The 26470-nt window shown below is 46.1% G+C and overlaps 3 protein-coding genes across 23 annotated transcripts in view; 2 read left to right on the plus strand and 1 right to left on the minus strand.

Moving 5' to 3' along the window:
• The window catches only part of IRAG2 (inositol 1,4,5-triphosphate receptor associated 2), a 36380-nt gene extending 35583 nt beyond the window's left edge, over positions 1-797 (plus strand). For all 3 annotated transcript variants that reach the window (XM_085568855.1, XM_077783187.2, XM_085568854.1), the window contains one exon: positions 123-797. In XM_085568855.1, the coding sequence (XP_085424981.1) occupies positions 123-366 (244 nt within the window). In that variant the 3' untranslated portion in view covers positions 367-797. The remainder of the gene's footprint in view (positions 1-122) is intronic.
• On the minus strand, positions 667-13499 carry LOC146763357 (dynein axonemal intermediate chain 7-like). Its single transcript, XM_085569106.1, has 6 exons — positions 13491-13499; positions 3138-3282; positions 2686-2891; positions 1952-2119; positions 1666-1779; positions 667-1080 (listed from the first exon to the last, which is right to left on the minus strand). Exons 1-6 carry the CDS (start codon positions 13497-13499, stop codon positions 667-669), a joined length of 1056 nt encoding a protein of 351 aa, XP_085425232.1.
• The window catches only part of LOC110475200 (alpha 1,4-galactosyltransferase (P1PK blood group)), a 62632-nt gene continuing 48343 nt past the window's right edge, over positions 12182-26470 (plus strand). For 2 of the 19 annotated variants that reach the window (XM_085568857.1, XM_085568862.1), the window contains exon 1: positions 18092-18237. Coding sequence is in view for 3 of the 19 variants with exons in the window: in XM_085568866.1 (XP_085424992.1) it covers positions 18178-18237 (60 nt within the window). In the remaining 16 variants the exon portion in view is untranslated. The other 17 variants (XR_014951933.1, XR_014951929.1, XM_085568866.1 and 14 more) reach the window with 16 other exon arrangements.

The raw sequence follows: 26470 nt of genomic DNA on the forward strand, positions 1-26470 counted from the left end.
GTAACAACCTACCACTTTCAATGTTTGTGGGATTGTAGTTGGCTTTAAGGCCTTTTAGGGTGGGGTGGGAAGAGTTGCACTTTTTGGGGAGATACTGAAGGGCTCTGTGCTTTCCTGCCCAGGAGCAACTCGATGTCAGCGTGGGCATCCCACTTGAAGGCTTCCTTCTGCAACGCTAACAAAACCCTCTGGGTGTCTGTGTCCATCCTGGTCCTGCTGGCTGCTCTCACCAGCTTCCTGACGGGGCTGTCCCTGCAGAGGCCGGCGGATGCAGCCCCCGTGGGCACTGGGGACTCGTGGAGGTCTCTGCAGCAGCTGCTGTGGCCCTACACACGACTGCAACACAATGGCCCTCCCCCAGTATAACCCTGGCTCTGCTGCCAGGGCTCTGCAGGACAGGAGCTGAAGCATTATTTAAGGTTACGCGTCTGGATTTGTTTTGTTGGATTCTGGGTATTTTTCGGGGTGGGGGGGGAAGATGAGTTTTTTTTCTTTAAAGCATGACTTGAAATAAAAAAAATATATATATTTTTCCCATTTTGACAAAAGTCATCTTTAAAAGTAGCTAAAAGTCTCAGTTCTATAGAGGTTTACAATAGAACAGCAATTTTGAACATAGCTAACAATAAATGTGTCTAGGTGGTCTAGCCACAATTGAATAAGAGTTTATTTTGCTCGAACAAAGATAATATGTTTGCATTCCAGAACCTGTTTCAATGTTTTGAATATAAAAGGATTTAAGACTTGAAATGTAACTTTACTGAAAGCTTTTGATAATAAAGTTGTAAAAGAAAGCACGCAGTATTTAGAGTATGCTAAAACTCTGGTAGCAAGGAGCAGCTGATACACTGAATCAATAAACAGGAAGCCAGCTCTTTCCACCTTATCCATGGCTTCACTGCCAGCAGAAGCCTTGAGCATATGGTAGAGTGTGGAGTGGAATTCAGACTCTTCTTCCAGCTCTTCTGAAAAAGCATCACTGGTCTCAGCGAGCTTGAGGTTTTGTACTTTCTCACCGTTGAACATAAAAAGAGACCAGTCATTGTCTTCGGCAGAGCCTGCTGTGAGATGTTCCCTTGCCTGTTGCGGGAAGAAATGCACGGTGAGGTGAAGCCCGTGCCGTGCTCAGAGTACGAATTCTAATATTTGTGTGTCACATGCCTTTAACCTGAGAGCGAGGAAGCCACTGCAGCCTTCAGCAGTGGGGTGTGTCAGCTTTCTCCAGCCACACCTGGGAGCGTTTGTCTGGCTGGGAGAAGTTTTAAGCATGTGTTTTAGTTCTCAGGTGGAGGCAGACCAACACTGAGGCTGCTTATTCCTCCTTTGCAGCAGGGAGCAAACGAAACCCTGCAGGCAGTCAGGCAGTCCCAGGTGTTCTTCAGAAAGCTGGCAGAGCAGAGTGCTGATTCTCAAGGGGCCTCTGAAGAGCATGAAGCTCTGTCACCACAGCTCTGGCTAAAGCCTCCCTCGGTGACTCACCAGCTCCATTTTCCTGAGCAAGTGTCTTTGTGGCTGTGCCCTGTGACCCCCGAGAGCTCCCGGGGCAGTCTGTGACACTGAGCTGAGGCAGGGGCTGAAGCCAGCACGGGTCAGTGAATTGTTCCTGTCTAACTGGGCAAGGGTCAGTGCTGCTCTGCTCCGGGCCTTTGCTGGGGCTGCACAAACCTTGAACACGACTCGCTCCGGCCCTGCTTCTCCATTCCACTTGCTGTGAGCAAAAGCAAAAGCGGCTGCAAGCAGAGCCATCTGTTCATAGGCCTTCAGTTCTGCCAGGGCAGCCTGCAGTGCACAAGTGCACGTCAGACACACAGATCTGTGTCCCTGTGCTACAGCAGTGCCAGGGCCTGCCCTACTCGGCCCCTGGCTCAGCTGGCAGCACAGCAGCTCCCAGAGCAGGAAAGGGTGACTCGAGGGAAAAACAGAAAAACCACCAGGAACCTCCGGCACTCACCTTCCTGGGCACAGGGACATACTTGGGAGAGTACCCTGCTGGGAAAATGTTCACTCCAGCTCTTTTCAAAGCTGCTCTGAGGGCAAAAGGACTCACCCATTTTCCTGTGATGTGGGAAAGCACCTCCTCTTCTTCCACCACTACTGAAGACAACATACACTGATTATCCTGTTGTACAAACCAGTGAAAGCAACTTACTGGTCATGGAAGCTCCTTTCTGGTTTAGGCTTCAAATATTGATATTTTTGCTATGCTGGGTATTACCCACATCATCTGCTACTCTGGGCTGTGACCTCTCATTTACAGTTCCTAAGCAAGCCAGCTTTGTTAGGAATCAGAAATGACACTGGTGTACTGATGTATGCACTAATCAACAGATGGATAATCACAAGTAGCTTTGAACTTGGAGAAGAAACAAGGAGTAGGCTTCTAGAAATCCCTGTATTTCTCTTGGTAGAGCTGAGAGGAGAGAGGAACCCTTTTCAGCTCTCTAACAGGTGCCACAGGCTTCAATGCAGCAAGACAAAAGCAGTAGCAAAGCTCTGACTGAAACTTAGCAGAGCAAATGCACAGGTGCTGTCTCATAGTAAAGAAGTGAAATTAAAACCAGTGCATTGCTTGGAAAGGATTCTAATTGCTCCTGTGGAAGCATCCCAAACTCTTAATCAGGGACACTGTAATAATAATGGGTTTTTTTAACTGCAAATGTATGATTAGGAGATTATTGACAGTACCTTAATTTGTATCTGAATGGTTGCAAAGACTGCAGTAACTGTGAAGAGTCCTTCATCCACACCGGCAGGGTGCAATTCCCAGGCCTGATAGGGCAGGTTCAGGTGAGCATCCTGGAGGAGGGCTACTGTGTAAAAGGCACCCATGCCAAAGGTTTCTTCTGCTTCATAGGTTATCTTTCTGATGCCATCAGTTCTCAACTTCTGGCCTGCACAAAGAGGCTGGAAAGATGTACATGGAAGGCTTCTGCTAGTAATGTTGAAGTAAAACAAAACCAAAAAAAGTAATAATAAAAAAACCTTAAAATCCCCAAATCAATTAACATTCGAGTTCCAAAACTATTTTTGGGTTCCAAGTTGGCCCTTATCTTTGCAGCTGGATTATAACAACTGTCCAACTCAGGTATAAATTCCACTATTGAAATTTAAAATAAATTTATGTCCTAAGTTCATACCTGCAGGATCCCATTGGGATACCACAGGCACTTTAAAATAAATCACATTATGAGGGAGCCTCAGGGTTATCTGTACTGCTTCCTCTGTGCCATCTTCAGCTTCTCCTGGGGAATATGGATACACCTCCAATCCAACATCCAGCAGCTTTGGCAAGAGAGGAAAGCACAGATACGGGGTACATCAGAAAGTGCAGGTTTTTTTCTTTGAGTTCGCCTAACCACTGCAAAGCTTTTAATGCCCCATTTAAAATGGTTTGCTAATGTTGCACATTTCCCAGTACAGCTTTGAAGGCAGCAGAGGAGTGGCTACCACGAGGCCTTGAAGCCCTTCCTGTGCTGCTGAAGGCACCCTCAGGGCAGGGCCAAGGGTGGGCACAGCCATTCCTCACAGAGCCACAGCCTGGGGAAGCAGGAGCAGGGAGGCACAGGCGGGTGTGATTCCACTCTGTCCCCACCCTGGCAGGGGAAGGAGAGGCTGGGAATGAACAGCCTGGGCCTCTCCCCCTGCCCACAGTCCTGCCCTCTGAGTCTGGCTTTTTGGGAACTTTGCTTATTGAAGGTTTCCAGCTTCAGAGTGCATCTCTGGGGTAGGTCAGTGCTAGGGGAAACCAGAACCCAGCGACCAGAGTCCTCCACCAGCCTGCAGAGCCTGGTGTGAACCAGCAGGGATTTTTGGCACCACTCTGCTTTTACCCTTCACAAATGAAAGATTACATTCCCGCTCCCAAGTCTCTCTCGCAGTGTTCCAGCCCCATCTGCTGGTGCTCCTCAGCAGCACCCAAAGGTGCGGGCAGCAGGAGCTGGGCCATAGAAACGCCTCTGCCTTTGGGGATGAGCTTCTGCCTTTGTAGTGCTTTCTATGGGAACAGGGTTTCACTGACAAAATTAGTCCATTATTACCCACAGACGCATTTCACAAGCACAGCAATACAGTAGATTCTGGACAGGTTTAGTAAGATTGTATTGATATGAAAAGAAATGAGGCAAATAATATAACAAAATAAATAAAAATAAGGCACCAAAAGGACATGGACTGAACGTGAAAAACATATGAAAATTATGAGGAGGGATTGAACATGAAATATAATTATCAGATAACAAAGATTATACATAGAAAAAAATACATATGTATAATATAAAAGAATAAATTTAAGGTTTAATTAATTGGAAATTGTTAGTAAAAGGCAAAAACACTGTGGACAAAAATGGCCATAAATATTTTCTTTAAAAAAGCCAAACCAGCCCACATAAACCATCACAAGGGTTGGTACAGGTGGAGAGAAGTAACTGTTGACAGGAATGAAGAAAAAAGTGTTCAACACTGTAAAACATCTACTGTAATTGTTATGAACTTTGCTCTGAGAGAATGAGACCATATCAAAAAATGACAACTCTAAAACGCTGTAAAGTGGAGCTTTATGCCAGTATTTTGCAGTTGTTTTATGTAAGTCAGTAGCGCAAGAAAACTCACTCTTATTAAACCAAAGGACAACAACACAACACTGGAGATATTTGTAACTTATGTGGGACAGACAAACAGTTTCATTTCCTAGATTTAGGCCCTCTCACTTAAAGCATCCATTTAGGTAATACTCAGTAACACCCCACACTATACCAATGCCTAACATGATATGCATTGGAATCATCATTTCTCTCTCTGTCCTTGCTTCCCTCTTTGTATCCTTCTGTCCTTCCTGTGTGTTTACCACTCTTTTTATTTGTCCTTCTTATGTTCCTTTTTATTCCCTCTTGTTCTGTCCTGCTCCCTGTGCCATTGAGGAATTAAATCTCCCCAGAGCCTGGCAGATTCATAAAGACTGTGTGTCTCACCCATAAACATATGTAAAATAATACACATATCTATATAAACATGATAAACATGTACATGAGCATAAATAAAGAAAGAAAAACAAGCGTGGGGGACAAACTGCATTTTCCTATCTGTCCTGTTATCTCCCCACATGATTTAACAATCATTAATAGATACGTCAACAAAACTCAAGTGTTATCAAACTTTCCTATATTTATAAACTTTGTTCGTTCACATGGCGATATTGCAGTTTTTCCATGGATCCTGGAATGGCCTGAGTTGGAAGGGACCTTGAAGCGCAGGGGTCACTGTCACAGGCTGGTGGCTGTCCCATGGCTTGGGGGCAGGGTGCAGGATGGAGATGAAATAAAAACAACTGGAATGGGCAGCACGACAGAGAGGAATTAAAAAGGAATACAGACGGGGAACGGGACAGAAGGATCCAGTGAGAAACAATGGCACAGGGAGCAGGACAGAGCAACAGGGGATAAAAAGAAACAGGAGAAGGACAAATAAAAAGAGTGATAAACACACAGGAAAGACAGAAGGATACAAAGAGAGAAGCAAGGACAGAGAGAGAAAATGACCACAGCAGGTGGGTGTGGGGGGAAGGTGTAGCAGAGGAATGGAGAAAGAGAGGGGTGGGCAGCAGGACAGAGGGTTATGAAGAGAAGAATACAGCGAGGGAGAAGGATGAGCAGCAGATGCAGACAGGTACAGGCAAAAGGACAGTGAGATGGTGTCCCAGATGGCAAGGCAAGATGTATTCCATGGCAGTTATCTTCTGTTAAGTGGGCAGTTTTCCTTATCTCTTTCATAACCAGTTCTCCCTCTGGGGAGATATCTGCTGTTAATGGGCTATTGAATGTCACTGCATGACTGATAAAAGTTACAGCATCCTATTGTGAGATGCTGCGTCCAGAGGGTGAAGCCGAGCATTCCTACCTGATATAATCTGGGTTTTTGGGACACCAGACTCAGCTTTTCCCCTGGAGGACTATAGCCATTCCAATATGGACTGCTACCAACACCCTGACCAAAAAGGCTGTCAGGTTGTATTCTGACTCTGTCAGTAGTTTTTCTTTTGTATTATTGCATGCATTTTGTTTTCTTTTTCAGTTTTCCTAATAAATTGTATTTCTGGAGTGTCTCACTGGTTTTGTTTTCAAACCAGAACAGATGGACAAAGAAATACCGTCACAGTGCAGGACAAAGGAAAAAGAAGAGGAAGGGAGGAAGGAAGAAGGAAAGAAAGATGTGAGCCTCTCCCTGCTCCAGATGTGAAACACACCCTGGTGATTCCCATGTATAATGGCTGTCCTGTGAACTGCAGCCTGGTGTCTCACTCTGGGCTAATCCAGCTTCACAAGACAGCATTTAATTTTTTTTTTTTTTTTGAGCAATTCAGAAAGAAAATTTACTCTGCATCATTCAAGTAAATCCATGTGATCTTGAGGCAAAAGCTGGATCTTTTCTTCTGTAGAAATTGACACACTTCTACAACTCTGATAACATGGATACATTCTAAATGTGCCCCATAGGAAATGCAGTTTTGCCTGCTGTTTGTTTGTTTGTTTGTTTGTTTAAAAAATAATTACCTGGAATGAAAGACTAAAATGCAGTAAGATACAAGAAGGTGGAAAAAATTACAGTGAAAAAGAGTTGTTTATTGACTGAGCTGGTACCTATGGTTCATATGCTGAACAAATTAAGCATGCCAAATCCCAGTTGTAGAAGTTTAGATTTCATAGAAACAAGCTGTTAAAAGCTAGGACTGAGAAGAACATTCCAATGACTGAAGTTCCAAAGAACACTCCTGTCTAATGAAGTATTTATTGATACCATGCAGCCTGAAACAGTGCGGCTCTGCAACAGGATTTTTAAAATCGCACTGAACCTGACTGAATAGAACTAAACCACTTTTGTTACCTGGTTTGAAGAACTTGTGGGGAAAAAAAAACAAAACAAAACAAAACAAAACAGGCTACATAAGGCAGAACACACTGGTTTTAATTTTTTATGTAGCTACCACACAGAAGACCTGTTTTTAAATGCACCTGCTTTCAGATGGATAGGATTGCTGGAAAGAAAGTCTGAAGTTTTTTAGAAATGCCTGTAACTCATAGGCTAAGAATCAAAATTATTTACATAGTATCAGAAAGCTGTGTTTAATCATCATCAATTTTGAGTTTTTGCTTTTCCATCCGTTTAGGGAATGTGGAAAGAGCCTCCAGGGCCTAAAATCTGGCAAGGCAGTGAGACTGCAGCACACAAATGCCATGGCCACACCCTGGTTCCCTAGGAGAAAGGTGACTGAGCTACAGGTGTGTTCCATGCTGGTTGTGGGGAAGGTGCTCCATTTCAGGACTGCAAGCTTCAGAGAGAGAAGAGAGAAAATTGGCATTCTGAGCAGACAGCAAAAGGTTTGTATGTGTGCCAAGCACATCCTGGAAGTGCTTGGGATCTGATCTGAGGCTCTCTTTTTAAGGAGACTGATGGAATTTAGGCTTGGTTTAGGGGTTTTGTGTGGTGGAAAAGTTGGGGTTTTTTTTTAACTTGTGTTTTTAAATAAAAACTTAGTAGTTTTTTGTTGTTTGGTTTTAAGATAGTTTATTATAAATTATTTGAAAATTTTTTTTGTTGTTATTGTGGTTTGGTTAGTAGTTTAGGTAGAGGTATACACACTTTTGACACTTTTTTTTGTGTTTTTTTTTTATTTTTTTCTTGCTTTTTGTTGTTTTTATTTTATATGGTATATTATGTGATAAATGTTTATAGTTTTTCTTTAATACTTATTATTTATATTAAATGGTGTTTTTTTATTTTAAACTAATTTGTAAGTGTTAACATTACTAAAAACATGGAGGTAAGGAAGAAGAAAGAGAAAGGACAGGACTAGCTAAAAATTTCTTTCTTTTAAAACTTTTGACTCTTATGTATAAAGTAAAAACCCTCCTGTATAGGTGTTAAAACTTCTTTGTATAATACTAAAAAATCCTTTCTTCTACTTTGTAACAATTTTTATTATAATATTTAAACTTTTGTGACTTTCTGTTCTTCTTCTAAAGTTGGTAAATCATTCTATGGCTTAAACTTAAAATTACAGCTGTTTTCAGCTGCCTGCCAGGGTCTTAAAAGCTTTTGACTGGGGCCTGGAACTTCTAAAAATGTCTGAGGGACATTTTGAGTTCCAACAGGAGACAACAGCAGGACAAGCACTGACACACTTAGTGCCAGCTCTTCCCTGCTCCCCTGCATCTTCCTGCATCCATACATTGAGCCTGAACCAAGATAATTTGCAGAGAAAAAGATGGAACTTCATACAAGATCCTGCAGAAAGAATTTTCTGTCATTTTGTCACCCAGCAGAAATACAAGATGCTGGATGGAAAGTCCAGTGTTTTGCCAAAAAGAACAAAGACTCCAGCTTTTTGAATCTGACACCTAACTACAGCAGAACAGAATGTGGATCCCAGGAGGATGGACTGGCTCTGTGCACTGTCAGGCACTGGAATTGTTCATAATTGCTTCTCCTCTCCCAAACTGCGGACAACTGAACACCAAGGAGTAAATCCTTTCTTCTCGATTCCAACATCCTCCTTCTTTCAGTCCACAAACTGCTGCATCTGAACACAGCCCAAAGCACATGAAAGATGTAGTCCTGGTTTTAGAAGATGAAGTAATAACAACTGTTTTGTTATTCTCCAGCTGAAGATACTGCCCTGCTCTGGAAGAGCAGTACAGAATACAGGGCACAAAAAACCCAAACTGAAACACAAACATGAGGGCATCCATATTATAGAACTCTGATGCCTGCTTAAACTCCAAAACTGTCAGGGAACATTTCTCCCACCTCTCCTCTCTGCTACCTGCTTTATGTCCCCCAGCATGGGGTTCATCACTGTTTCTCTGCCATTTGCAAAGGGCCACATCCCAAGGGTCCCAAACCCAAAACTTCCCTCCCTCAACTGGACTTGATGATCCATATGGGTCCCTTCCAGCTGGGAATATTCTGTTCTGTGATTCCAGCACAGGTCCAGTGGACAAGAAGAGGCTGTGTTGAAACAGAATTTCCTACACTCCTGGGAATGATGAGATAAACCTCCAATGGGAAGGAAATACAGGATAAACCAGGTGGTTTGTATTCTACATATTTCCTTTGGGAAGACAGACCTGAGCTGGGAAAGGTCAGCCACGTGCTTTTCATTTTGTTTCCATGACCATAATAACATCACAGCCTGGAGCCACGCTGGGTAGTGCTGCAAAGGGAATTATATCCATTAGTTTACAAACGGAGAGACTGAAACTACTTTGGTGACACAGATATGTACCTATTTGCCTATCTAAAGAGAATATTTAATTTTCCATGAATAAATTTTGGAAGCCTGTCATGAGAGCTGGCCTGAACTTGCTCGATGAATTTTCCTTTTAAAGGCAAAGGCAGTATTTTGTTCAGTGGGTTAGATCCAGCTGAGGAGAAGCTAAACAAGTTTCTCTTGTGAGAAACTCCTTTGAAATGAGCCTATTTTGATTCAAAAATATACAGCCTTTTGAGCATTACATGGTTTTGTGGAGCAGATTTGGGCAAGGAGCTTAGAGGGACTCTGGTCCTGTGAGGGACTGGTTGGACTGTTCCCACCTGCTCTCCAAAACTGTCTGAATTTGGAAGGATCATGGAATCATAGAATGGTTTGGGTTGGAAGGGACTTAAAAGATCCCAGCTGGCCCCTCCTGGGGCAAAGCCAAGCACAGAGATGGGGAGGAGACACACCACTACCTTGCAGCCTCTCCTTATTTGAATAATATATTTTGGATAATGTTGTCACAATCCTTATTTGTTTGAACTGTGACAACATTATTTACTTTATCTATAAATATCCCTCTGGCATGGGGAATAATGCACTGGATGATGTTTTCCAGATGGTTTCATATTCCTGGGTGAGGTGATCCCCTGGCATCATTAGGAGAGGGAAGAAAATGGCATATGCAGGCCCACACATCATTGTGCAAGTGGCCTTAAAATAATTCCACGTCTCTCTCTGCTCTCAGGACAAAGCAAGAAGAGCCAATTCCCTGTATATTGTTGTGATTCCCAGCTTGAGACACAGCACCCCTCAAAATCCATATCCTGAAAAAAAACTCTCAGGCACACAGGAATCAGTGGCTTTTCTTTTCTACTTTTTTGCCCCTCGGCCTTTCCTTAATTTTTCTTCACAAAAAAATGCTTTTTCTTTTAAATGAGGGAGGGATTTGAGGATTAGGAAATCGAAAACTTTGCTGCTGCTCCTTATTTTGTTGGGTTCTTTTTGTTGGTTTTTTTTTTTTTTTTTATTTCTCACACTTGTTTCACCAGGAAGAGCTGTGCAAGGCAGGCATTTGTAGTCATCACCGCTGTTCCAAACACCCAGTGTTTTTCCAAGGCCTTTGGAAGGGGCAGCCTGACCAGGCAGCCAGTGGACCATGCCATGATTAGCTGCCATTAGGTTGTGCAGGTGAAGTGATTTGCCTCCTGGGGCAGGACAGGCGGGATCACCTGGGGCGTGCCATGGAGCTCCTTGGCTGCGTTCCCCAGGAGCCTCGTTGACAGAACCCAGGCTTGGTTCAGGAGTTCCATGTGGTGGAACAGTCTCTCCTCCAACCCGTGCTTCCAAAGAAAACTCAGCAGCCTCTTGTTGTTCGGTCTCAAGGCAGTTTATTGTAAGCTGTTTAAAAGATTTTCTTCTCAGGCTGCTGTGAGCTCAGGCAGAGGCACACACACACCCTGACATCCTCTCTTACTCCCAACTTCTTCTTCTCTCCCCTGCCCAGGGCTGCTGCTGTCTTTTATATGGTACATTACGTGTTACATGGTTACAGTTTTTCCCCAATACCTACTATCTGTAATAAATGGTGCTTTTTTACTAAGCCAATCTGTGAGTGCCAACATCACCAAGAACATGGAGGTAAGGAAGAAGAAAGAGGAAGGACAAGACCAGCCAAGAATTCCTCCATCTTAAAACATCTGACCCCCATGTACAAAGTAAACCCCCCCCCCATACAGGTGTTAAAACCACCCTGTACAGCACTAAAAAATTCTTCCCTCTACTTTGTAACTACTTCTACTATAATATCTAAACTTTTGTGACTTCTTGTTCTTCCTGCAAAGTTGGTAAATCATTCCATGGCTCAAACTCAAAATCACAGCTGTTTCCAGCTGCCTGCCAGGGTCTCAAATGCTTCTGACCAGGGCCTGGAACCTCCAAAAATGTCAGAGAGAAGTTTTGAGTTCCAACACCCCGTGACATTCCTGCAGGGTGGGACAGAGGGGACAGCTGGAGCTGCAGAGCTGGGAGCTGTAGGAAGGCCTGAGGGGCAGTGTCCTGTGCAGGACCAAGATGTGTGCAATGAGATGTTCTGTCCCTGCATCTGGGATACCCTCTGGACACACAGGGATGCTGAGGAGGTGCTCTTGCAGGGGTCAGCGGGGTACAGAGCAGCTGGATCAACCCACTGAGGAGACTCCTGTGGGTGGTGTTATCCCAGAGAATCCTGTTGGAGCAGGGAGGAGAGCTGGGCTCTGGAGTGGAAAAGAACAAGCAGAATTAGCCAGGTGCACTGTGCAGGTGTGCAGCAGCTTTGTGCTAACTACAGGAACTCAGGGCACACAAGCCAAACCCTGGCCAGATTATCCAAATATGTTGTGCAAATCCAAGCACATATTCTTTTGTACTGTAATAATCGTGTTGATTCGTTGATTTATTGGGGGAAAACCATAAGGTCAGCCAATAAGGGGAAACAAGCAGATGCCTCTGGGTGGCTGAGATCACACTCTAGACCTCCAGCTGGGACACAAACCTGCATCCAGCACTGAGCCATCGGTGCCTGAGAGAAATCCTCAATGTCCAAAATTTGGAAGCTAAGAGCTGGGAACTGAAGATGCTCCTGTGCCTGATTTGTCTCAGGTGTCCTCAAGGCCCCAGGAGGGAAGGAGGGGTCTCCACTGTTATTTTTACAGATTAGTGAGCATGTAAGGGCACCTCTGGATGCAATGACCATGACAGCTGAGAGCACGGGCTCCTTCTCCTGATGTGCTGGCAGCCACTTCAGGGAGAGCACTGGAAAGCCCCTTTGGAGCTGTCATGGTTCCCAGCCTGGCATGCTGAGAGGCTGCCCCAGGTCAGTTCCTGTTTGATTTAATTCCCTGCAATTTTGGGAGCTGCTTCCCAGGGGTCTGCAGCTCCCTGCAGGGTGAACAGAAGGGACTGGCAGTAGGTAACCTGTGTGTGAGGGCAGCTGCTGGGAGCAGCTCCCAGCCCTTGTGCCCCGTCCTCGGCAAAGCCTCTCTTCCCTGCAGGTCTCTGTGCCATTTTTTATTCCAGTTCTCTCATGGTTTTTGGATGGTTCTCCCTCCCCAGGGGTGCTGGCAGGGCCATTTCCAGCTGTGGGGGCAGTGGGGTGGCTGTGCCCTGGGCAGGAGCACCAGCCCTGGGCAGCAAGTAGTGCCTGGCCACAGCGCTGGCCATGGAGCTGAGCAGAGCAGAAGGGCTGTAAAACACAGGAGAGGCTTTGTCCATGCCCGTGGTGTTTCTGGTTGGAGAAGAGCAGCCCTGGAAGTGTTTAGGGAACAGGGAGGACAAGGGGAGGATTCACCAAGAGAGACCAGCCTGGCCATGCTGCAGCTGCCTGCTAGCCACACTGGGAGTATTCCCACTCAGCCACTCTGGAAGGAGCTGGAGCTGCCTTTTTTAGGTGCCTCTACTCACAGAGTACCAGGGCTGGAAAGAGGCTGGCGCAGGGGCTCTGTCCTCAGCAAGGGATGGCTCCAGGGGGGAGATCTGGGCTGGCAGTGCTGATGCATTGCAGGGAAGTCCCCACTGTTGCTGCTCCCAGGGCAGGGAGGGGGTTTTGGGGATGAAAACACCCCTAAATTGAAGACTGGGCACAGTGGAGGGGGCTGGATGGGTGTGCTGGTTGGGGAAAAGGGAACCCCATCCCTCGTCTGTGTTTGACCTGTCACCATAACCTGCAGAGGACCAGACTGGACTGGGCTGTGGGAAGCAGGAGCAAAGGATACACACTTCCTGGTGTTGCCAGGAGGGAAGGAGAGGGATAGCTGCTGCTGGATTTTGGCAGCAGCCTCTGCACATTCCCTCACCTTTCGGCTACCAGTGTCCCAGGAGGACAGGAGAGAGGACAGGAGAGAGGACAGGAGAGAGGACTGTCTGCTGGGGCTTCAGATACAGACTGCACACCTCTTCACCTCCAGCTACCAATGTGCCACGGAGACTCCAGGGACAGACGCTGCACGCATCCTCCCGCTTCGGCTACCGGGACAGCTACAACAGCAGGGGAGAGCTCCGTGTCGAGCCCCCTGCAAAGCTGGGGCTGAACACTAATAAAGGCATAGACCCTCTTTATTTCAGCAGTGTGATTGATCCCTACTCCTACCCTGCTGCTGTAGCAAGGGTGTTTTCTCTCCTCCTGTGGCTTTAGGGCAGTCCTGCCTGCTGGCAGGTGAGCACACACCTCAGCACGGCTCAGGACTAAGAGCCCTGCCGTGTTTACCGACTCCATGGCTACTACAGAAAACCGCTCCGGTTTTCCTGCCCGCTCCTCCTTCCTTATCAGTCCCGGGGTGGCTAAGGATGAATGATTATAGGTAACAGGCAAATATTGCACCCCCGCTACTAATTCTGCTTTTCAAATGGAGATCAAACAACATTTCACCTGACACAATGGCCAGGAAGGACGCTGGGGATGTTTGAAAGACCATTAAGCTTTAAGGAGAGGATGAGCTGCAGAAAATGTTCCGTAATCAACTCAGCCACCCACAGCCTGGTGGAAACCCGAGAAACCTCAGTAAACACCGGCAGTTCTGAATGTGAACAACAGGACTCTATTTCACCGGTTAAACACTCACTCTAAACTCGGCAAGTGCTGTGTGCTGGCATTGGTTGTCTCAGGGGGAGTGAAAATCTTCCGTGGATCTGTTTTTCCCTGGTGTTTTGGTGAGTTTGTTGATCCTGCTCTCGTGCCCCATCCCATAGTGAAATAAATTTCTCTGGGGATGAGTAGTTTCTGCTTTACATAAGTGTTGTGGGATTTTTGGCTCATAGGGCAACCTCTAGCACCTGGCAAAGTCAGTGCTTAAGCATCTGCTGATACCTGAGATTTGGACTCTGGTCTCTGGCTCAGGAGTCTGGAGCTCTGCCCAGGCAGAGCAGAGTGGACCTAAGTGGGACTAAGGAGGGATGCTACCAACAAGAAAACCAGACAGGTCTGCTGGAATTCAGCCAGACAAACACGAAACCCCTTGCACCACACAAAGGAAGAAAAAACCTCTGTTAAATTATTGTTGTGATCCGGCTGATGAGCACGCAATGTACCCATGCCTATTCCTCTACCTGAAGATTTGTTTGTTTGTTTGTTTCACAGGCTAGTTTGGTGACTCCGAAATCTCAGTCACATGCTGCTTTCAGACTGGTACAGGTTTCATATCAAAATGATTCACCTTTTTCAAGAGGAAACATTTAAATGAAAATGTCCAACTCCGCAAAGCTCCAGCACTCAGACTAGACCATCTTCTTTCTTGCATTAGCACCTTGGAGGAGCAGCCCTGCATCAATAATGAGCCAGGCATGTTTTCTGGAAATGGACTTTCGCATCTGTTTATAGTCCTAAATGTATTTTACTTCCAAATAGCCTCTGAGTAGAGTGATTCACATCTGATGAGCCATGAACTGCTGCAATACAGCAAATATCCTTAAGGACCAAGGAGGAACAAAAGGCTTACAAAGACCTTTATTTATGTAAGAACACAGTCGCCAGTTGGATTTAGGGTGTTCTCGCTGCCTTATTTACCTCCACACCCCACGGTGGGTTAAGTATGAAGCACAAAGCATTTTGTCTCACATGCTGCAGTTACTTCCCTGCCTTCAGGAAAACTCCACTTTATGGCGTGAATGGTAACATCAGTCTGACAAGAAACAAATGTTTACAAATAAATGTAAACAGAGAGGTGGGGGCAGTCAAACACTGGGCTTTTGTAACTTGATCTCAGTACCCGAATCAGAACCACCTGATTTATGGGAACTGGCAGTGCTTACTGACCACAGCGTTACAGGTCTGGGCTCTTATTTGTAGCTATGAAATTCATCCATTGCTGTAATTGGTGGAGTTACTTTGGGATTTTCCAGTGATTCAGGGCTTTCTGGCATTTCTTTCAAACTGGGGTTCTGGCAGGAAGAAATGACTTTTAATGAGTATTGAAACTAAAAGGAAATATGGTGAGGTGAATTAAAAATACACAAAAATGTTACAAATTTGACACTTTCTACACAAACATTTTCCCTCCAACTCAAAACAAATACTCCTTTTGAAATGGCATTTGAATATGGTTAAATCTATTTAAATGTGATAGAAATTAAAATTATTTGATACAATCAGCATGACACTTTACAATATGATCCAACCAATTTAGTGGTAATGATTAATTCAGTACTCTAACTTTGGGCTTGGGCCAGGGAAAGCTTTTGCAATCTCAGGCTCCTGCAGAAAGGGACAAACAAGTACTTAATTTCCATATACTCAAATGTTTCCAGGTCTCCCTGCTGCCAGCTGTAGTTACAGGGGAGTTGCTCTTAGGGATTCTTGGAATGGGGAGAAAGCTGCAGCTAGGCCATTATTGTGCAGAGCAGGGGTCTGCTGGCCTTTTGTCCGTGGTAGAACACCTCACTTTGGGTTTAAATTATGTAACAGCCATCCTGCCTTCTCTCTGAAGGTACCACACTGTTCCAATTTCCCTCAGTGCTCCAATTTCTCTCACATCACATCTCCATTATTAATCCACTTGCTGGACATGATGTTTATTATCATGCCTGACTCAACTGGCAAAATGTATCAGAGTGCATACACCAGGGTTGGTGCACACTGAACAATAAATATTATAATGTCCTAATGCCTCTAAAAGGATTTCTCTGTTTCTGCCAACTTCATTTTTTAAAAAGAAAAGCTCTTATTAGAGGCTTGGGAAATTCAAGGTGTGAGTGTCTGCAAGCAAAGCTACTTACTGGTTTTATTCTTCTTTCCTCTCACAGAAACTTGATTAAAAAAAAAAAAAAAAAAAAAACTGGAAATGGGAACATACCCCAGTGTCCATCCCATTGAGACTGATAGGGAATACCATGGCACAAAAAAATGCAGGGTTTTATGGGTCTCACTCTGCAATCTGGCTCCTGGCAGGAGAACATCAGAGAAGGGCTGCTGGCAGCATCACAAGAGGGTTTGATCTCCTTTTCCAAAGGGAGGAAAAAATTCTGTTTGGCTAAAAGCAAAGTCAGAAGAGACAGCAAGACAACAGCTGAGGCCGAAAAGCATGAGAGAGGAGAGGAGGTGTGAGTGTCCTTCAGCCCAGCCAGAGTCACCACCTGCAGCACCCCAGGACGAGCCGCTCCCTGACATGATCCAGAAAGAGCTGCTGGATGGAAAGGCAGGAGCACCAGACCTGCTGTGCCTGCAGGAGACTGCCCTCGGTTATTTATACCCATTTACCACACTGGTAAAATGTGCAGCTCCGTGAACAACTGGGCTGAACCTGTCCTCCAAGGAAATGGTACATAAAGCACCTGGGAGGCTGATCCTGCGAGGGCTCAGGATATATCTATATCTGGGATATATAATATCTGTGAGATCTGCTGGCTGGCTGCAGGGCTCAGCCTGCTCGCTGCCTTATTTGAAGCAGGGACGAGGACGAGCCACCTGTATTGTCACAGCAACCCCTCCCCAGCATATTTCCCCTCCCAGGTCACACGGGAGTCGCCTCACCGGGTGACAGACCACATAGGAAACTGCTCATCAAACAAAATCCGGACCAAAAGATTGAAAACTATTTTATGCAGCCGATTAGCAGCTGTCAAACTAGCTCAGAGGTGATGATGCCACTGCTGTGCCGGATGCTTTGGAGAGTGATTTACACCTTGTTACGCTCTCCACGGGGACTTGGGGTAGATTATTTGCTTCCCAGACCCCGACTTGGCTCGCTGAGACCCCGCATACCTCAGCCCAGACCTGTGAGTACTGCCCCCGCTTCAAGTTGCAGGAACTGATGGTAAAACAGCCCGGAGGCACACGTGTGATCTGAATCCTGCTGGTTGGCTACATCTCCATGTCCAGAAACTAAGATTTTACCATCCCTGCTGTAGTAACCCCAGGGGACATAAATGCTGGCTCTGGAACTCTTATGGAGAGAGATGTGAGCTCCAGACCCTCCTTCTCCACCTTGTCACCTCCCCACGGGGTGTCTGCGTGTGGCGGTGGTGCAGGTACTGCGCTTGCCCTACGAGCCCCCACGATCCAGCTGCTGACTTCTGAATGCTCCCATGGGTTTCACAAACCCCATCCTGCCTCTCCCTGCATCCGAGGGCTGCTCCCACCCAGGGACCAGGCAAGGAATGGCATCTAAGCAGGATGCTCCAAGGTGGATGAGCACTGACACCTTCAGCAGTTGCAACTCTCTCATTAATTTAAATTCTGCTCAGCTGCACAGACAGAAATATCTTGAAATCTCTTTTAACTTAAAATTTGATTAAGACCTGCTCTGATAAAAGAACTAACGCATTATTGGTGGGGACAGATTACTTGATTGCGGGGAAAGCGTTTTTGTTTGCAGCAATGTCAGTATTTCTGTGGTGGAAAGGTTTGTCACAGGTACAACATTTGTAACACCTTAGTAACACATAAATGTCGTGGGAAACAAAACACGGAGCTGGAAGGCATCTCTAAAGAACCCATGTTTAACACTTGCTCCAGGTAGGAATATCTAAACCATTCTTAGTTGTATCACCTAAACTGCTTCGCAAAATCTCTGGTGAATTCCAATGCAATTTACTCCACCCTACAGCAGCCTAGCAGTCAGTGGTGCTTTTCTAAATGAAAGCCCAAATTTTCCTTCTTTGTTCATACTCATTAAGAACTTGTTAAGCAATCATTGTCAGGAATTTAACAGAAAAGTTCCTCCTGCTTGAGGGAATATTTGAAACTTGCTTTGCTACACGTCAGCAGTTCAGAAGTTCAGATACGGGCTGCATTTTTTTTTTTTTTTTTTTTTTTTTTTTTTTTTTTTTTTTTTTTTTTTTTTACTACAAATTTCAGTTCCCCATCTTTAGTGTAAGATCTCCCCTGGCGTCAACAGGTGTGGGAAGCTTCCGCCTTCCCCTCCTCCTCCTGCCCGTAATTGGCGGCTCCTGATGTCGGGATGTCTCTGGCCAGGGTGGGTCACGCTGCCACGCATCGCTACTCGAGCGAGACAACACAGGTACAACTGCGAGGGGTCGGCTCGGGTTACCTGGCCGCGGGGTAGAGCACAAACTCCTGCAATTAGAAAGGAGAGAGCGAGACGGGGGGGACAAAAAAAAAAAATCCTTGGGACAATTTTAAGTGGCACAGTGGGAATTAAAAACCCCAGAGCGCCCGGCCGAAAGCGGCAGTGCCGGGGGTTGCGGTCATTCCGCGGAGCGCCGCCGGGGCTCAGGGAGGGGACGGGTCCTTCCCGGGAGTCTCCCCGACCCGACCCGACCTGAGGGGCGGCCCCGGGAGGGGCATCTCGGTCCGGTCCGGCGGTGGGAGCGGCGGGGGCGGCGCCGGGGCTGCGGGACGGAGCTGCGCTCTCGGCCGAGGTGAGCCCGGGGATGCGGGGGGATGCGGGGCTCGGCTGGAGCAGGGCTGGAGCAGGGCTAGGCGGCTTGGCTCTCATAGCCCGCTCGGGCAAAGGGTTTTTTTTGTACGGGGGAGGTGCGGATCGGAGCGGCAGCGGGACCCCGGCAGCGCCGGGCCGGCTCCGTGCGGCCGCCGGGGCTCTGGGGCAGCTCTCAGCGCTCCCTCCCGGAGGGGCGGCGGCTTTCCGGCCGTGGGTGTGGAGGGCAGCTCCTCTGGGGTCTCCCGCAGCCCTGTGAGGTTTGCGTGGCGCGGGCAGCGCTGTCGGGGGCAGTGGCGAAGGGGCGAGTGAGGGCGGCAGCTCGCACGCCGTGCCCGCCTGCGCTGCAGGGGCTCCATCCTGCCCCAGGAGCACCGGTGGGACGCTGGAAGCTCCGGGAGGATGGCAGCAGTGGGAGGACGAAGAGGAAGGGGTCAGCTGGGAGAAAGGCGGAATTCCGCTCTGCCAGCGGTGACTAAGAGGTCTGGCTTGGCTGGGATGGTGGAAAGACATCAGAACTGGTGAGCGGGGAGGGTGCAGCTGGCTGCCGTGCTCCTGGGCAGACGTGCTCTGAAAAACGTCGGAGTCTGGACAGGGCTAAGGTCTGAGGAAGAAAGATGGAGATTCACAATAGAACTGTGGGAGAGAGAGAAGAGAGCACCTACTCAAGAGGTACAAAAAAAAAAAAAAAATATATATATATATATATACAGAACTCTTGTAACTGTAGTAACCTAAAACTATTAATGCTGTTGAAAGAAGACAAGTTTAGAAGCTCTGGCTAAAAATGAACCATCCTGGTTAAGTGAACATGTTGCCTTCTAATGCGTGAGAGGTTTCTCAGAATAGGCTGGATGTTTCTTAACTCTGAAGAGTTTCTGTGTGGGATTCATGTTGTTCCCCTATTATCCATAGGGCTTGTTGCAAGGGAAGCCAGAAGAGGAAATCTCAAGAAACTCAAAAACCTCTGCATTTCGACTTTGTAGCAATCCCAGCAGCGTCTCGAGTCAGTGGCTCTGTAGGAGGAAACACTGACTGGTGAATGCCCTTCTCTTGTTCATGTGCCCTGTTTGGCAACACACAAATGGCCATTACCCTCCAGAGGGCAGGAGTGTATGGAGTTGAGTAAAAAGCAGTCTGCCTGCCAGGGTCAGCTTTGGGTGTGCAGTTCAGGGAGCAGCTCTCCCTGTGCCTCAAGGCTTCCTTCCTATGGGATTTCTACTGACTCGCAGGGCATTTGCTCTCTCCATCCAAGCTCTATGGCTCTAATGAAGTTTTTCCTGTTCAGGGGCATCACTGTGCCAAGTTACCATGCACTGAAGTTCAGTGGCACCAGAAGGATGCAGCTTCCTGGATGCCTGCTGTAGAACTTTTTTGTGCTGATATTTGTGTCTATCTAACTGGTGTCTGTGCCACAAGGAAGAACATTCAAACCTTCAGCAGAAGCAGCCTTTTGCTGCTTTAGCTTTAGCAAGGCTGGTCAAGGCAGGTTCAGAGGAGCACAAAGGAAGAGCCTGAGGACAGAGGGAGTGGGGCCACTTCCTTTAGCAACAATCAGCTCTCACCTTGACTTTGTCATCAGCAGATATTTTGGCACAAGGTGCTTATGAGGGATTCTTCCATCTTGCTTTCATTTCATTTGGTCTCTAGAATAGAGAGAAACATTTGTGCCAGTCACAGTCACCATGAGAAACCATGCTTGTTGCCTGTGTAGAGGTGAGACCAGGGGAGCAGGATATCCATGTGCTGGATGTGCCTTGTTGTCCGTGCCCTGGTGGTTTGGATCAAGTTACAGTATGTGATGGCAGGAGAGACTGGGGACAACCCTCTTGTTGTCTCTACTGGCAGCCCCCCAGTAAATCAGCATAGCTGTGCTGTTATTCAGCTCCCTAAGGGTTCTGCTTCCCAGGTTTGTCAAAAACTCAGACTGTGTCTTCTGGATTTGTGGTTCCTTTCTCTGCTCTCAATAGGGGGGTGTGTTTTACTCCTAATCACAATAACACTAAAACACCTCAAGTTGCTGAGTTGTTCAGGTTCCAGAACATATTCACAGATCTTCTTTTGGGTGGTGTTTTCACTGGGAAACAGGTGACGCTACCACCTCACTTCTTGTAACTCGTTTTTTCCTGTCTTCACTGACTTTAATGACTATCTTAAACGGTGGCTGGAAACTCCGCCCGACAGTTTAAATGAGGTCTGCTGGAACTTCAGATTATGGCATTGTGAGCCAACCACTCCCCTGTCAGCAAAGGATTAAGTCATGTTTATTTCAGTTTTTCTCCTAGAAAGGAAAATATTCACACTCTGTTTTGTATAATTTCACAACACATCCTGTCTATGTAAGGTTAACGTCTCTCAATATTTAATAAGTTCAACCTTGCAGTTGCACTGTCAGATAGGAAAGTACTTTGTCAAGACTCATAGGAGGTAGGTTGTGAGACAGAAAAACAACCCCTGATATCCTTGAAGAAATTTAGACATTGACTTCAGTATAGTTTCAAATCAGAGATGACACTTTCTGCTTCAGTTCTAAGTGACCTGCTCCTTGGTCTGTAAGAAACCTCTTCCAGAGCAGCAAAATAAACAGAGGTCCCCTAAATCCACTGTAGTTTGCTGTTAGACCATCTTTCCTTGTAGTTAATAGTGATACAGTGAAATAACAGAGTTTCCTCACTTCCTGATCAGGTGGTTTTGCCTTCTGTGTTCTCATGGTCTCCTCAGATGTGCCACCAAAGGGCAACTCCTTTTCTAGCCATGTGCCAGTATTCTCTTGAGCTTTGAGGGTTAGAACAGTGTTTTTATACCCCAGCACACAAGAGCCTGCATGGCTTCCTGCAGAAACGCAGTAACAGGAAACTACTGTTTGGAAGCTGTTGGTGGCATGGAGCTGTATCAGTTTCCCTGCTTGCCCACTGCTCACATCTGTCCTTTTGTCTCTTTGCCCTTTCCAGAAGCTTTACACAGCCAAATTCTGCCATCCCTTTCATTTTAAGTATTGATGAGGGCTTTATGTAACTGCTTTCTGAAAACTAAAAGCTATGAAGTACAAAGTGCTCCTTTGAGTTAAAGAAGACCTAAAAGATGGTCTACAAAAACAGGGTGTTGGGAAACTTTTCTTGACAGGGTGCTGAGAATGATTCTTTTGGAAAGCGAGATACCAGAGCTTTCTTCTCTGTTGTGGAATTCCATCTTCTGTCCTGCCTCAGAGCTCAGGGGTTGTGGGTTGGTGGTCACCTCTCATTCCTGAAGCCATCCTTCAATAGCTGCTGCTCCCCAGCATCTCCTGTGCTGGGCTCAAGGGCTGTGGCAGAGTGGGGAGGAAGGCGTGGAGCAGAACAGTGTTGGGGAATTATGCAACTGCCATGACAAGTAAGGGGGCCACAGCCCATCCTGAAGGGTGTGGATGAAGATTCAGAAAAGACAAAAAAAAAAAGAAGAATGGGCTTCAGATTGCTGCAGGCCTTTTTGAGCTGGGAGGCAGGTTACAGCTCCCACATGCCTGGCATGCTATGCTCTGCAGCAGGGAGTGCTGGCTGGCTGTGCAGTTCCTGCTGCTGTGGCTTTGCTGCTTTGCTGTCTGGTGCAAGTAATTCTTATCTCTCCATTCATTACAGAAGCACTGAAATATAAGGAAGACATCAAGCCATGGTGTTTTGTTTGTTTTTTTGAACCTTTACTTGAGAGACAGTCAAGATCAGATGAGATCCCTGCAAGGACATGCAGAATCTTGAATTTCAACAAGTGGTTTTAAGACTGGCAACACCATTTTGTAAAGTTAAGAAAATTAGTCTTCCGGGGGCTTTTTGGGTAATCCCAGGTACCCCTGAATAGTGAGGAGCAGATGTCACCAGAGCGTCCTGCTGCCCCACACCTCGGTGGCCTAGCCCCAGGGCAGGCAGCTTATACCGGCACAGCTCCCTGGAGGGCTTTGGGAAAGCTGCAGGGCAGAAATGACACTTCTCTGCCAGCCCTCTTTTTGAGTAGAATCAGCTGAATTGGCAGGAACCCACAAGGATCATTGAGTCCTACCCCTGGGCCTGCACAGGACACCCCAACAATCCTACTCTGGGCTGAGAGCATTGTCCAAATGCTCCTGGAGCTCTCTCAGGCTTGTGCTGTGACCAACTCCCTGTTGAGAAGCCTGTTCAGTGCCCCAGCACTCTCTGGGTGAAGAACCTTTTCCCAAAACCCACCCTAACCTTGCCCTGGTACAGCTCCAGCTGTTCCCTCCAGTAGTTTAGCCCCATGTTCATTTGAACAGGCAATCACAATTTCAGTGTTAGAAATCTTTGCTCTTGATCAGGCAGGTGGATTCTCTGTGTAAGTGTCGTGTGGTGCATGAACAGTATGGAATTTTAAAAGGATGCATTTGGGGAGGCCACCAGTGATCCTGATATGCCCTGTTTGAGCTAAGTGGGATATTCTTATGGAGTGTGCAGAAGTGAACAGAACCGATTGCATTAGCTCTTGGTATTGGTATTATTCTTGGGATATTCTTAAGGAGTGTGCAGAAGTGAACAGAACCAATTGCACTTGCTGTTCCATGTGTATTGGTATCAGACTATCAGTATTGGAATTAGGTAACAATATTGATATTGCATGTTCCATATGTTTGGGTGTTCCTCAATGAACAGGAAGCTATAGCTTAGGTGCTGGCTGTGTAAAAAGTCAAGGCATTTGAAATGTGGTAAGAACAGTAGTTGGTGCAGCCTTGGGAAAGGCTCCATGACGCCCTGCTAGGCTGTGATTGTGGCAGTGGTTTCACACACACTGACCTGCAGCTGCTCCCTGGCAGTCTGTAGCACTGGGACAGGAGCAGAAAAACACAGATCCAAACATGAGTCCTGAGCCCATCACTGTGCTGCAGACGCCTCACCCAAGTATTCCTAGAGAACAGTCTTGACCACAGCTCTCCACAGCACATGGATGCAATTCAGAGTATCAGTTCCTATTTCTGCTTGTGGCAAATGTGGTGGACTGGAAAGAGCAAGGGGGTAAATGCAGAAGGTGCAGTGCAGGGCAGTTTTGTCTGTGGTCTTTGTTAGGAAAGAACTCACATGCTTTTCTTTGACAATTTGTGCAGTCCGTAGCTCTAGGAGGGTTTTTTCTAATTTGTTCTTGATGAAAGCTTTGCAGTCTTGAATTTTCCATTGTGCTCAAAAGGCAGAAAATGCCTGTCTGTAGCTGCTCTGAAACACAGTATCTGGGAGCTGATTTTTGTAAACTTTCAGCAGCCTTTTTTTTTTTTTTTTTTTTTTTTTCCTTTCACTTAAGGGTGCCTTAACACCAAATGTATTTGTTGGGGATTACACCCACTGGTTATTTCCAAATTGCCTTAGCTCTAGATCCAAGATTAGTATGTTTAATTTTGGTGTACCAAATGTTATTTAAAAGTCTGCCTTGACAATTGTGATTTGATCCTAGTTTGAGATTTTAAGATTTTGTGAATTTTCTTGTGATTTAATGTTTCCATTGGCTTTTAAAGGAAAAGCTTACAAAAGAAAAAATCTTGGCCTTCTGGGAAAAACAAAAGCAAGGGCGAAACCTGTTGGCAGGTAGGAATGGAAGCATGGATTTCACCTTCTCCATGAAGCAGCAGCAAAGACTCTGTTGTCCCAGCACAGTCCTAAAGCGCCTCTTTCTGACAGGACCAGGAAATGTATTAATGTTTGCTTTACTTTTTAGGCAGTCACAAAGCACCTCTAAGGTAAGAACAGGAGCGCATTTCAGGCAAACACAGCTGCATGTTTGCACTGGCGTGGCAGTCATTCCTGGGCTTGTGATCTTTCCTATGGCTTTGTTTCCTCCACTGAAACTGCTGGGTGGAAGTTCAGGGGTACGTCACCATCGACTTTTGTGTAGCTTCGGAATAAACTTGATCAGACATGATGGGAAGAAACTGAGCTTTTTCTGTGGCTTTGGGGGTGTTTGCAGTGCCCCAGAGGACCCTGCAGTTTCCCTGCTGCTGTTGCTGAAACAGCTGTTGGAACCTGCTGTGCCTATCTACTGCCTGAGATACTTCTATAGTTCTCTCCTGTCAAGCTGTGGAGTATTTTTTTAAAAAAACCAAACCAGATCATCACTATTTCCTTGCTGTTTGTGAGGGAGAAGTGCTGAGGGAGAAGTAGTGCTCTTTATTCTCCCTTACAGCTGTGCTTCAGTCAAGCTGTTCTGTGGAAACCAAACGTTCAGGGAAGTTTCACATTTATTTTGTAGGCAAAGTCTTCTGCCTCAGATTACTGCCCCTTTTGTTGAGGACAACTCCTTAGGCTGGTGTAGTTGCAACACAAAGCCTCACTTTCTGGGAAGCCTTCACAGGTGTATGGCAGTGCTGGGGTGTCCCTATCTTCCTGTTTAACTGGTAGAGAGCCCTTTGGTACATGCTAAGGAGCTGCTTGGGCTAAGCTCTTGACAGGTTTAAGCACATAATAAAACATGGGATGGAAAGCCATCAATAAATTTTTGGCAAGTCCTTTGAATTCAAGTCAGTAAATTATGACATGGCACTTGTGATCATTCATCTTCCTTCTTTAAAGAATTTCTAAAGAATTGGATGGGTAATTTTTGGAAATTTATGTTACCACAAAGGGAAGGGAAACAAATATAGGAATAATTCAGGAAGTCAGTAACCCTCATCACCTAATTTCTTTTATAACCAATTTTGTTTGCACTAGGTAGTGAAGAGCAACTCGCTAGCTGGTAATCCAACATTCAAACCTAAGTTTCAGCCTTACAGGAAGAATAAAAGTCCCTAGGGAATTCTCTGTATTTAAACACTTCAAAGTGCTCTGTATGGGGCAGAACCAGTATATCTGGGGGGGGGCAGGGGCTGCAGGGCTCACCTGTGTGGACAGGGGCTGTAATTCCAGCTGGTTCCAACCAGCTCCAAACTAGACAAACCCAGCCCATTGCGTGCCAAAACCACAGCTGGTCAGAGCAGCACACTCTGCCTCTGCTTGAATGTTCCTAAGAAAGGGTGGAAACTGTTAGGGACAGGCTGCTGGGGTCTTGCTGTTTCTTGCAGCTGTATGGACAGAAAGTGTGTGTTACCCTTTCAGAGTCCCAAGGAAAGCAGAGGGGCCAGAGGGAAGGGCAGCTGACAGGGAGGTGGCTGCTCCCAGGGCTGCTGGCCAGGTGATGTGTCAGGTAGTGTAGAAACATTCCCAAATGGCCAGTCTGAGACACTGAAGGTGTCTTGGAAAAGTCACAGAACAACAAGGCTTTTGTTCAATAGAGGGGGAAAGAAAATGAGAGAGAGAGAAAAAAAAAAATCTCAGCAGAGTTTTCTTCTTGTTTTCAACTGTAAAGCAATTAATCTGAAATGGAAAATTCTGTTATCAAGCTGACCCATAGCTTACTTTAGGAAGCATAATATAGTTCCCTGTTACATTTTGCACATTTCTGGTTTGTCTGACAGAACTTCTGCTTTTACTGTTGAATTGTATTGATTTTATTTTTTTAAATTATGCAAAATTTTGCCAAAAGACAAACAGGGATTAAAGCAGAGGAGACACTAAAATGTTCTGCATCTTTCAGACAACTTTATCTTTTTCTTCAAAGAATATATTCCTTGTGAAATGTTTCTGGGTTTTTAACTTTATTAAAAGCCAGGCACTTCTGAGAAAAGCGTTGCCACACTGATCACGGTGCCCTTCATTTAAACTGTGTGTTTATACAGCTTATTTCATGCCATGTCTCCTGTCCTTGGGCTCATGAAGGTTAGCTGGTACAAGGGTGCTGTACCTCAGGGGGGAAGCCAGAGGTGAGGCTGGAGATGCAGAACTGGCCAGTGCAGCAGAAGAGGAGCATGGAAGGATCAGGAAGGTAATCCTGATCACTACCCACTTCCTGGGAA

The sequence above is a fragment of the Lonchura striata genome, chromosome 1A, assembly GCF_050655825.1.
Source record: "Lonchura striata isolate lonStrDom1 chromosome 1A, ASM5065582v1, whole genome shotgun sequence".
NCBI classification, from domain to species: domain Eukaryota; kingdom Metazoa; phylum Chordata; class Aves; order Passeriformes; family Estrildidae; genus Lonchura; species Lonchura striata.

Coding starts and splice junctions, on each gene's coding strand:
- LOC146763357 (XM_085569106.1), bottom strand. Junction 2,892..3,137: donor ATCCCAATGGGATCCTGCAG/GTATGAACTTAG, acceptor CTCTTTGTGCAG/GCCAGAAGTTGAGAACTGAT. Junction 1,780..1,951: donor ATGTCCCTGTGCCCAGGAAG/GTGAGTGCCGGA, acceptor TGTGCACTGCAG/GCTGCCCTGGCAGAACTGAA.